Here is a 12,674-nt window from a genome sequence, read left to right on the forward strand (position 1 = left end):
CGCCTCTACCGTCAGGCTTCCTTGCAGCCCCCACCCGCTTTCTAAGGTTGGCGGTGATTAGAGCTTCCTCGGCAGCCCCAAACCCAAAGCTCGAAGCCCTAACTTCGGCGGCGGCGGCTGCGCACTAACAGGAGAGGAGGAAGCCGGGGGAGTGGAGGAAGTCAGGGGAGTTGGACGGAGGAGGAGGAGGAAGGCGGAGGATAGGAGGAAGAGAGAGCTGACAGTATGCGACAGATTGTTATTTGTCGCATAGTCGTGGCGTCGTCTCCTCCTGTCCCCACCTCATTCATGGAAGGTCACTCACGTGGAGATGTAGAGGCACCCGACACGGACTGCTCACTCGTGGAGGCAGCCCATCGAGGAGCAAACGAGTAGCAGGAACAAATCGCCTCCTCCGTATAGTTGACAACTCAAACGTGGCGATGCGAGCCGAAGGGAGCGAGAGACCCAGAGTTTCGCCTCCATATTGCGGCTATCACCATCGGGCGCGATGGGCCTCTAGGCTGACGATGCGTGCGCCGAGGCGCAGATCTGGGCTTCCTCTACCCGTGTAATTCAGGGGAAGCGGGAGGGGTGGGCAGAGGAAATTGGAGGACCTTTGCTCGTGCAGCCCGCGTTCTTCGTCGAATCGCCCTCGCATGGCTTTGCCTCCCCTCCGGTTGGAGACGGCAGTGGCCTCGCTCGGTGGGTGGGAACTGCAGCATGGATGGCGAACGGACATCCAGGACAGCGGCCTTGTTGACGAGATCGAGCCCCACGACGCCACTGAAGTAGAGCGGCGACGCAACGGCAGATGGGGGAAGGTTGGCGGTAAGTCAAGGTACTAAATAACATTCATAGCGCCTGCAATAGCGGTTGCTATAGCGGTAGCAGCCCAAGATAACATGTTTGGACTTAGCGGCCGCTATTGTCCATTATTGACTGCTATTACGGCCGCTATTGCTAATGTCAAGCTGCTATTCGCTACATTTATAGTTCAAGTGACAAATGAATATGAATCAAATGGTAATAATAATGTTTAAAATGATTATTTAGGTAACGATGAAGAATTATGGGATGACAAATAAATTTTTTATTCATTAATATGAGAATTTAATGATAATATATATCCATACATCTTAATTATATCTATTTATTTGTGATTCTTACCATGAAATGTAATGACTACCTTAAATACTTTCACTTTTTAAGTAAACTAGATGTTAATATTCATATATACTCTAAATTTATGACTATATTTTGAATTCCGCTATCTAAACTTAGCGTCCGCTATAGCACCCGCTATCCACGATCCGCTACATCGGCACTAATCCGGTACCATACCGTTAAATGCTATTTAGTACGTTACGGTAAGCCTCTTGGAGGACGCTAGCTCCCGTCAGGTAAAGTTTGGAACAAGCACTGCCGTCTCTAGCAGATCAGACGGCCGAGACTCCAAATGGTAGTATGGGACTCTCTCGAACGGCTACGACATCAGCGTGACATGGAGCACCTAGATGAGCAAAATCCTGCCAGGTTTCGTTCTACAGAGAAAAGACTAGCCGTAAATTTTTTCCTTTGTTCTTTTTACATGCCTGGTGCTCTACTTACATAAAACTCGACAAGTCAAAATAACAAGGAGAACTCCTATTCAACCTTGAGCTGAGGAATTAAAGGCGAGGATTCCGTGTAGCAGACTGGAGGATCAGGCAGCGCCTCAACCTGCGCCCGTTTACTGGTCTCCAGCATCTGCACCACCTGGTGCATGGTCGGCCGCAGCAGCGGGTTCGGCTCAATGCACGAGAGCGCCACGCGCGCGAAGCGCTCCACCCTCTCCATGTCCTCGACGGTGTCCACGTCCGCGTCGCCGCGCAGCACCACCTCCGTCCTCCGCGCGCCCACAAGCTGCGCCGCCCAGCCGAACAAGGTGACCGTCTCGTCGTCATCATCCTCTGCACCCTCGGGCGTCACCGGCTCATGGCACTTCCGGCAGCAGATCATCTCCAGCAGCACTACTCCGAAGCTGTACACGTCGGCCTTGGTGTCCACACGCGCGTCGCCGCGGAGCCACTCGGGTGCGATGTACCCTCTGGTGCCCCTGACGTGGGTTACCGTGGTGTGCACCTGCTGGTTCCCCAGTAGCTTGGAGATCCCGAAGTCGGTGATCCTCGGGACACCAAGGTCGTCTAGCAAGATGTTATCGGGTTTGATGTCGCAGTGGATGATTGGGGCGCTGCAGCCATCATGGAGGTACTCAAGCCCACGGGCGATGGCGAGCGCAGCCTCGGCGCGCCACCGCCATGGAGGTCGCTTCTCGGGGTTGAAGAGGAAGCCACGGAGAGACCCGCCTGGCATGAACTCAAAAACCAGCATCCGGTGCTTGCCTTCCTTGCAGTAGCCGATCATGCGGACGAGGTTCCTGTGGTGGATCTGCCCGATGGACTGCACCTCGTTGGTGAACTCCTGCTCGCTATAGTCGTTCGAGTTGATGAGCTTCTTCACCGCGATGGGATGTGGCTGCGGCGATCTTATTGTTCCTTTGTAGACCTCCCCGAAGCTCCCTTTGCCCAGCAGTTTCTCGAAGCCATTGGTGGCTTGGTGAAGCTCCTTCCAGCTGAACGATCTCACGCTCGGGCTCAACAGCTGCTGGCTCTCTCTGTTCCGGGTGACAAAATGGTGTGCCACGAGGCCGCCGACGGTGATCAACAAAAGAAAGGCCAAGCAAATGGCAATCACCTTGTAGGCCAATGCGTTCCTCGTCCTTGACGACGCTATCTGAGGAGGATTCCTCGTCCGCACCTTGATCAGTGCCTTCGTCGTGAGTATCGTGCCATCGTTTGCTTGCCAGCCGTTCGTGAGCGCGGCGACCTCTGCGCAATCGGATCCGTCGATGAACAGCGCGGCTGCGCAGAAGCAGTCACTGAGGCAGTACTCCCGGCACTGATCCTCCGTGACTGATGGGAACTTCTTGTAGTATATCGAGGCCTCCCAGGTGGTGTTCAGCAGCTCGACGAGGGTGAAGTCGTCGGAGCTGTCCTCCCCGTCGCAGCTCTGAGGCTCGAACGACGGCGTGCAGCCGCTGTCCCTGTGCTGCTCGTCGGTGTAGTTGTACCCACTCGGGCACACGCAGCTGAGCCTGTCCCTTGAACTCTTCGTCAGCGCAGACACACAGTACGACCCCGGGCCGCACATGCCCTGCAACCCGGACGTCCACTTGTGGCAGCCGTTGTCGGGGAACGCGCCGGAGACGGTCCAAGACGTGTTGCCGGCGCCGCCGTTTTTGGGACGGATGTAGGTACGGACGATGCCGTCTGGGTCCATCCTGGCGAACTGGAAGTAGTCACCGGCGGCGAAGCTCGACGCCGGTTGAATCAAGCTCTGGGTGGTGCCGTTGTGGAGGGTGTAGTTGAGGCGACCCTGGCCATCGAAGGTGACCGTCGTGTTGCCGTCGGGGCTGTTGGTGTACGCCTGCCAGTAGGCGTTTCCGGGGTTGTTGCCCTTGAGGAGGTCGACGTAGAGGACGACGTTGCCGTCGCTCTGGACGCCCATGCTGAACCTGCCGGTGGTGAACTCCGCGTCGGCGCGCTTGGCGAAGACTTTCCCTTCGGACCGGGCTAGGTCGTAAACCAAGGACTGGCCCGGCAGGAGCGTGTCCGTCGGGTACGAGAAGCTCTCCCACAGCACTCGGTCGCCGGAGTCGCTCAGGAACTGGAGGTTGCCGGAGTCGCGGAGCGCGAGCACGGACCCGCGCTCAGTGCTCGGCGCCCACAGCGCTTGGTTGCTGCCGCCGTCGGTGAGCGCGAGCTCGCCGTCGGCCGTGACGCTCAGGACGGACCTCGCCGTGGCGTTGGGCGTGGCCCCCGACGGCAACTGCTTCGCGAACCACACCACGGACTGCGGCTGCGGCTGGGAGGAGGAGTCGCCGTTGCCGTCGCCGAAGCGGAACCACGTGGCGAGGATGAACTTGGCCGGGTCGGAGTCGAGGGCGCGGAAGCCGAAGGCGAAGGCCCCGGACGGGCTGGTGATGTAGTCGGGCGGTGCCAAGGTAGCTCCGGCGGTCAGGTTGGTCCGCGCCGCCGACAGCGGCGGCAAGCGAGCTTGTTGGAGTAGCACCAGCAATAGCGCGGCAAGAAAGGGAACGCGGGCGAGGGGAGCAAACCAGAGCACCGCGGCCATGATCGCAGCTTCGTGCCGATCGAGCGGCTGAGCAAGTGATGTGTTGCTGTACGTGTGACCGTGCCCAAGCCTTGATTTTGAGCTGGCTGGCCCCGTGAGGACTGGGGAGTGTTGGGTATGATTACTCGCTGAGCAGCTGTCGTCGGCTCGTCGCACGTACGCGTCGTACGTAGCAAATTGGTGACGGTTTCAACACGACGGCGAGAAAGGCTCAAGGGCTGAGTCTGCGAACGCGTTTTGTAGCGCGGTGGTGACGTCTCCGACGAGGACATCCGCCCGAGTTCGATTCCTCGCAGGAACGGCTTTGGCAAATTTAATTCGGCGGGTGTATGCGTGGATCCACAATGGTACTTGTAACGTGCTCGTTATCTACAGAGCATTGTGCGACTTCATCGATATCTGGAAGTACGTTGTGTGTATAGTTTGTAGGTCTAGCGTGCACATCGAGATAGGTGTTAAGACGTGCGTGGCCTGTGGATGTAGTGTGTGTTTATGTGTACGTAGATAGTACCACATACCACTGTTGTCCAGGCTAAAAAAAAGCTGAGTCTTCGCAGAGACATGTACGGATGGAGAGGAACCGAAGGAGGCAACAGGAACGTCCAAGGAAAGCCCCAGTGGTGGAGCCGTGCACTGCGGCATTATTAGCTTACACGACGTTTCAGTGTTCCCTGTTCTGTGCTCCATTTTCTAGCAGAACGAGTCAGCGGCGTGCTCTGCCCGTCATGGTCGGCTTTTAATCTTCCTTCGCCGGTTCGGAGTTGTGAAATTGAGCTTGAAATTGCACACAAACAAGCAGCTTCTAGAGAGGTTATTTGTTTATCATAAGTTGATCCTATTAAATTTTGATGGAACCTAATTTAAAGTGGACCACTCGTTCCTCAAGTCAAACAAACCTAATCACTCGATCACAAATACAATACAATAAACTAAAAGTTGTCTAGTTTTTTGCCCATACAAGGACTGCCAACTAAGGGCGAGCCAAATAATTGGCAGAGGAATCTGCCATTGATGCTTTCTCCCCCTGCAGCAAAAATCAACTAGCCGGTTCAAAGGCGCACGCACGCAGTCTACCGAATAGTTGGCGTGGTTGCTCCAGGCTCCAATCCAAACGCAGCCTAAAAACACCAGGAAATCTCTTTCTAACTAGTTGTTACAGTATAGATATCTATACTAACTAAAGGTGGAACTTGGGTCATTCCGGCCTAGCCCTTTGGTGTTTAATGCCGAATTGTATTTTGCTTACTCCGCATCAATCATAATTTCGTCATATAAATGAACACGAGATGAGGATGAAAGATAAGAAAGAGAGATTTGGCTCTAATGTCATACTCATACCAGCTCATCAATACCTCGGATCCTAAGCACGACACGATGCTTGTATTCATGCTGCGCTGAAATGGTCCAAAGTTTTATCATGTCGTGTCGTGCTTTAAGCTCTATCAAATGATCGCACTTAGGTTCAAGTCCCTTTCTAATAACCCATTAATATGTAACAACAAACATTTTAATATAGAGGCTGGGGGCTTTAAGTAGTAGTTTTCTATTGTTACTCTTGAGTAATGATTGTTTAATAAAACTTCAAGCATTAGATATATTGAATGATACCAATTTTTTTGTTAGTTAAAATTAGTTTTAAAGTGAACCGTGGATCTAAAATTATATGGGTGTTTCGAGACCCACAACACCACGGCGTTACTGTGTTATATAAAGCTCAGTCCACCAAACTTGGCTATCAACCGGGAGAAATACCACAAGGAAACAGCTAGAATCGGTCAAGTCGGCCCCTGTCAGTGTCAGTTTCTCAACAGAGAAAGCACTATCTGGTGCTTATTGTTGTACTGTACCTAATCTCTCGATGATTTGGAAAAGCAAAATTCGGCGCCTTTGTGACCTAGTCGCTGAAAGGTTGTTTTGAATAATGTGGTGCGTGCGTTCAGGCTTTATTTTTCAAGACTTCGACAACGTCCAGTCTTCCGTAGCGCAACAATAGGAGGCATTTGTGTTGTACAGTAAGAAAAGGGAATAGCACCAAGACGGGGTGCCTATTGATCATCACTTACTACGCTTGTCGATTAGTAGGTGAAGACTTGCTGTCGTGATGCAGCGGGTCGCCGGCTAGCTGGCATACTTTGCTGCAGCCTGCAGGTATCGAAACGGAAAACATGGAGCATTACCAGCGATACAGTTACCTATATTCGATCGGTTATTTATATTTTCACCTTTTCCCACGATGCACAATGTTGGGGGGAGCGAACCCCGCTTAATAACCGCATTGCATAGCGAAGGGTTCTGGTTTAGGGACAGGCAGGCCGCCGTTATTAAGCCCCAGAGGGTAACTAAATTGTTACACGTAGGTCGTTTTACGTAGAGTTGGGACTTGGACCGTGTTATTTGTAGGCCGCTCGAAGCACGATATTTTGGCACAGCACAAAGCATGACATGGCACGATAATTTTAGGTCATGCCGGCACGGATGCGAAGGCCGTGCCGTGTCGTACCTAGGATCTTGGCACGACGGGTGGCATGCACGCCACGTATCTTGGGTCGTGCTTGAGCCGGCACGGTACGGAAATGGCCCATTAGCACATCTATAGGCTATATTGTCGGAATATCATTCGTTCTACATGTCATATAGCCTAACATAACTAATACGATGGGAGGACATCACAAAACTTACCTGCAAGTATGGAATCATGATAATGGTCATTCATAACATAACAATGCTGCATTTTTGTACGGCCACAGAGAGTCATAACATTCACCTACAATATCTATATAATAAGACTTGTGTTGGGGGAAAATATCAACGATCTCCCCTAGCCCACGAAATCAACAGAACTTAAAGGCCCAGGCCCATCTAAGGTAGCAAAATTGCTGTCAGCCCAATATGAAAGGGAGAGGCCACGTTCCGCCTCGCCCGACCCAGAGTCCCGGGGTCGGACGCTCCCGACCCCTTGAAGACTAAACTCCGCCTCGCCCGACCCAGGGGACCGGGGTCGGGAGCGCCCGACCCCCACCACAGAAACTCCGCCTCGCCCGACCCTGGGCGCGGGGGTCGGACTCGCTCGGGTCCACAAGACGAATATTCGCCTCGGGCGCGGACTGGAGGATCAGGATGACGATCTCGTGGGTCCCCCTATCGACCTCGCCATAAATGCGCCGCGGCCCTGTCAAGCCAAAAGGGAGCGGCGTCCCCAACGTAACCGGTCCCGAATACCGGTGCGCGGCCGTGCGGCGCGAGCAGCAGTGGCCGCGGCCCCTTCTGATTCGCCACGGAGCACTCATGAGCTGCGCCGAACGACACATGAGGGCATATCGCTTGCTCTCGCGCCCCGTGCTCCCAACGGCAGTTTCAGGGATGCGACGTCCGGGTCTTACGGTAATCGACAGGGCAACAAAATCGGACCTCCTCCCCAATGGGCACGGATGCCGAGGCTGAGGCTCATCATCATGCTCGACGGCGACGACGACCAGGGAGATCATCGACAAGATCGGGAAGGAATCGCCCTCCCTCGCCGGACACGCTGACAGGGACCGGAGGCCGGAGCAAGAGCGGCGGCCTTGGGACCCTCCCCTTGTATTATTTTTCTACTTAGCTTATCCTTCCTACTTCTCCTCCTAACGCCTGGCTCAACTGTAACCCCAAGCTCCCTCTTGCGCTATAAAAGGAGGACCGGGGGTCATGAGACAGGGGGTGTTGGACTCTTCTTCTCAAGCAAACAGTACACACTCACACTCCCTTAGAGCACAAGCATACTCAAGAGACTTGGGATCAGTTCCCTCTCTCGTCCATCTGTAACCCCTACTACAGAACCCCGCGTGGGTAACACGAGCAGCCTTGATACTGGATGTAGGGCCTCCTTTTGCCCAAACTAGTCTAACCCCGTGTCTCCCACGCCACCATCCGAAGCCTTACACGCATAAAAGAAATTTACTAGTCTAGAGTCTTGATCCGCAAATCTTGACAACGACAGTTGGTGCGCTAGGTAGGGGACCTTTGCGCATACATCTCCAGCTTCAGATGGCCAGCCACGACACCAGCTTCGCTCCGGGCTCCCTGATCCGCTTCGGGAGTCTAGACTTCCTCACCACCGGGGAGGGGATCGAGCTGATCCCTCTCCTCGTCTTGCCCGCTCGTCCCGCCATCCCCGGCTCCGCCGCCGGGACAGCGGCGAGCGTCCAGGCGCGCGCCGGAAGGCCCTTCCCAAGGGGTCGGCTCTTCGGGCTGTGCAATGCCACGGTGACTTACGGTCGCCTCTTGACGCGGTCCATGACCGTGTCGCCCGCGAGCAACAAACTCGCAGGCGTGGCGAGGACAATCTCCGACGCCGGCTCCGACAGCGGGAGTCACCACCCCTCACGTGAGTGCTTCATGGCCGACGTGCACTCCGAGGGATCCAACAACGATGGCGCCGGAGGGAGGCAGAGGACTCCTCCCCCCCCCCCCGCGCGCCGCGGCTATGACCGGGGCTCTCGGCAAGGCTCCGGAGCACCCTCGGCAACCGGAGGCGCGCGCGGCATCCCGCCATGAGGTCGAGCGCCCCCGCCACTAAGGCGGAGCATGACAACGGGCGCGCGACATCCAACAGCGCATCTGCGCGGACGAAGAACGCCCTCAGCTCTTCGCTCGCGCCAGCTAGAGCATCGCTACCGCGGCAGCCCTACTCCGGTGACTCCCCAAGCCGGCGATGCCCGAGGAGCGACGGGCGCGCCAAGAGGTGCATGACTTGCTCGAGTGTGCTGCCGTCCAGCAGGTGGAAAGTTCCGCGTCCCAGCGATGCAGACAAAACGTCAGCAGAGCGGCGCCCGACGCGCCCTCGGAGAGACGGGGGGAGTCTGTCCACCAGCCTCCTCCTAGGGCAAACCAGGCCGCGTCCGCCCGGCGGACACCACCCCCTGCAGGAGGCGGGGCTCGATCCGTTCATCGACGCGTCGGCCCCGTCCGCGATGCCCGCGACACCCTGGACGCGCAGAGGCGCTCCCGCGCGGACAGGGAGGATGGGGTAGATCGCGGCTACCATGTCCACCGCGGTGGGCGCTACGACAGTGAGGAAGACCACAGCCCGAGCCCCGACCGGGCGGGGCCCCGGGCCTTCTCCGCGCGCATCCTGAACGCGCTGTTTCCGCCGCGCTTCAGGCAACCGACGAACGTAGCCAAATACTCGGGGGAGACGAACCCTGGGGTTTGGCTCAGCGACTACCGGCTCACATGTCAAGCCGGCGGGGTGGACGATGATCTGTTCATCATCCGCAACCTACCACTCTTCCTGGCCGACTCGGCACGAGCCTGGCTGGAACATATCCCTTCGGGACGGATCCGTAGCTGGAACGACCTGAAGGAAATATTTATAGGAAACTTCCAGGGCACGTACACGCGCCCCGGCAACTCCTAGGATCTCCAGAGCTGTCGCCAGGGATCGGACGAGTCCCTCCGGGACTACATCCGACGCTTCTCCAGGAAGCGCACTGAGCTCTCCAACATCGCGGACGCCGACGTCATAGGGGCCTTCTTAGCGGGAACCTCCTGCCGACCCCTCGTCCACGAGCTAGGGCGCCGAGGCCCGCGAACCACAGAGGAGCTCCTCAATATTGCCACCAGCTACGCCTCGGGCGAAGAGGCCGTTGGAGCGATCTTCGACCGCTCCAAAGGCAAGGCAAAGCGGGAGGAGGATGCTGATGAGGGCACCTCCAACCGCCAGCAGAAGAAGAAAGGCAAGCAGCGGCGCGAGGCCCCCCTCGTAGCTGCTGTCGAGCGCAAGCGAGGACAGCCGCCCCCGGAGGGCACCCCTGGCTTCTTCGACAAGTTGCTCGAGGGATCGTGCCCGAACCATGAGTTCCCCGCGAAACACGTCTACAAGGACTGCAACCTCATGAAGAGGTACTTCGTAGGCAACCCAGTGAAGGGCGACCGGAAGCGGAAGCCCGATGAGGAGAATAAGGGTGATGAAGAGAAGGAAGACGGCTTCCCTAAGGTGGACGGCTGCTTCATGATCTTCGGCGGCCTGGCGGCGTACGACTCCAAACATCGTCAGAAGCTGGAGCGCCGCGAGGTCTACGCAGCCGAGCCTGCGATGCCGGCCTTCCTCGACTGGTCGGGATCAGCCATCACCTTCGATCGATCCGACCACCCAGGACGCGTCCGGCATCTAGGATGCTACCCTCTCATCGTCGACCCCATCGTCGGCACGACGCGCCTCACCAAGGTGCTCATGGATGGAGGCAGCGGCCTCAACATTCTCTACGCCGAGACCCTCGACGCTATGGGGATTGACCGCTCCCTCCTCTGTCCCAGCAAGGCGCCGTTCCACAGCGTCGTGCTGGGAAAACAGGCAATGCCACTCAGGCAAATCGACTTGCCCATCACTTTCGGGACCCCTTCCAACTATAGGAAGAAAGTTCTCACCTTTGAGGTGGTAGGATTCCGCGGAACCTACCACGCCATCTTGGGGCGACCATGCTACGCGAAGTTCATGGCCATCCCCAACTACACCTACCTCAAGCTCAAGCTGTCGGGGCCCAATGGGGTCATCACCATCGGCACGTCTTTCCAAAAGGTGTACGAGTGTGACGTGGAATGCTGCGAATATGCCGCAGCCATCAGCTTCACAGGGGATTTGGCGGTCCAGCTCGCGGAGGGCGCTGAGGACCAGCCCGACTCCAAGCAGTCGGCCACCTCCTTCGAGGCCACCGAAGGCGTCAAGGAGGTCCTCCTCGACCCCAGCAGCTCCGACGGCAAGACCGTGCGGATCGGCGCTACCCTATCTCCCAAATAGGAAAGCGCGCTTGTCGACTTCCTCCGCGCGAACAGCGACATCTTCGCGTGGAAGCTCTCGGACATGCCCGGCATTCCGAGAGAAGTTGCCGAGCACTCCTTGAACATCAAGGCCGGCTCCAAGCCAGTGAAGCAAGGACTGCGCCGCTTCGACGAGGAGAGGCGCAAGGCCATCGGCGAGGAGCTCCAGAAGCTTTTGACGGCCGGATTCATCAAGGAAGTGTACCACCCTGAGTGGCTAGCTAATCCTGTTCTTGTGCGAAAAAAGAATGGGAAATGGAGGATGTGTGTTGATTATACCGGTCTCAACAAGGCGTGCCCAAAGGATCCGTTTCCTTTTCCACGCATAGATCAAATAGTCGACTCAACCGCCGGGTGCGAAACCCTTAGCTTCCTTGACGCGTATTCCGGCTACCATCAGATCGCGATGAAAGAATCCGACCAGCTCGCTACCTCTTTCATCACCCCCTTTGGCCCCTACTGCTAGATTAAGATGCCATTCGGCCTCAAAAACGCGGGGGCTACGTTCCAGCGATGCATGCTGAAGTGCTTCGGGGACCTCATCGGGCAGACCGTTGAGGCTTACGTTGACGATATCGTAGTCAAATCCAAGAAGGGCGATCATCTCATCCCTGATCTCGAATTAGCCTTCAAAAGGCTGAGGGATAAGCGTATCAAGCTCAATCCCGAAAAATGCGTTTTCGGAGTTCCAAGGGGCATGCTGCTAGGCTTCATCGTCTCCGTGCGCGGCATCGAAGCCAATCCAGAGAAGATAGCGGCCATCAGCGACATGGGGCCAATCCAAAACGTAAAGGGAGTCCAGCGTGTCATGGGATGCTTAGCAGCCTTGAGCCGCTTCATCTCGCGCCTTGGCGAACGGGGGTTCCCTCTCTATCGACTCCTAAAGAAGACTGACCGCTTTGAATGGACCGACGAGGCCCAGGAGGCACTTGACCGACTCAAGGACCTCCTGACTAAGGCCCCGATCCTGGTCCCGCCGACCGACGGCGAGCCCCTCCTGCTCTACATCGCGGCGACCACCCAGGTGGTTAGCGCGACCCTGGTGGTGGAACGAGAAGAGGAGGGACACGCTCTCAGGGTGCAATGCCCGGTGTATTTCGTCAGCGAAGTCTTGTCCGAGTCCAAGGCGCGCTACCCGCAGATCCAGAAGCTCATCTACGCCGTCCTCATCACGAAGAGGAAGCTGCGCCACTACTTCACCTCCCACCCGGTAACGGTTGTTTCGTCATTCCCATTCGGCGAAGTGATCCGGAACCAGGACGCCACGGGACGGATCGCGAAGTGGGCGCTCGAGCTCATGGACCAGGGCATCACCTATGCCCCCCGCACCGCCATCAAGTCCCAGGTACTCGCTGATTTCGTAGCAGAGTGGACGGAGATCCAAACGCCATCGGCGCCGGAGAAGCAGGAGTACTGGACAATGTACTTCGATAAATCGTTGATGAGGGCCCATGCCGAAGCGGGCCTCATCTTCATCTCTCCTCTAGGCGTGCGCATCAGGTACATGATGCGCCTCCACTTTCCTACGTCCAACAATGTCACCGAGTACGAGGCCCTCCTTAACGGGCTTCGCATCGCCATCGAGCTGGGCATCCATCAGCTAGACATCCGGGGCGACTCCCAACTAGTCGTCGAACAAGTCATGAAGGAGTGGAGCTGCCACGACCCCAAGATGGCAGCCTACTGCAACAAGGTTCGCAAGCTTGAAGATAAGTTCGACGGGC

At 56.6% G+C, this 12,674-nt stretch overlaps 1 protein-coding gene across 1 annotated transcript; it reads right to left on the reverse strand.

Moving 5' to 3' along the window:
- Positions 1 to 1,538: 1,538 nt before the first annotated feature.
- LOC117852072 (G-type lectin S-receptor-like serine/threonine-protein kinase LECRK2) lies at positions 1,539 to 4,324 on the reverse strand. Its single transcript, XM_034734001.2, has one exon. It carries the CDS (start codon positions 4,153 to 4,155, stop codon positions 1,627 to 1,629), a length of 2,529 nt encoding a protein of 842 aa, XP_034589892.1. The 5' UTR covers positions 4,156 to 4,324; the 3' UTR covers positions 1,539 to 1,626.
- Positions 4,325 to 12,674: the final 8,350 nt, after the last annotated feature.

This window comes from Setaria viridis, chromosome 4, assembly GCF_005286985.2.
Source record: "Setaria viridis chromosome 4, Setaria_viridis_v4.0, whole genome shotgun sequence".
Classification (NCBI taxonomy): Eukaryota; Viridiplantae; Streptophyta; class Magnoliopsida; order Poales; family Poaceae; genus Setaria; species Setaria viridis.

What these genes read in the sequence shown, in the direction of transcription:
- LOC117852072 (XM_034734001.2), bottom strand. Translation starts at nt 4,155, where the DNA reads ATGGCCGCGGTGCTCTGGTTTGCTCCCCTCGCCCGCGTTCCCTTTCTT.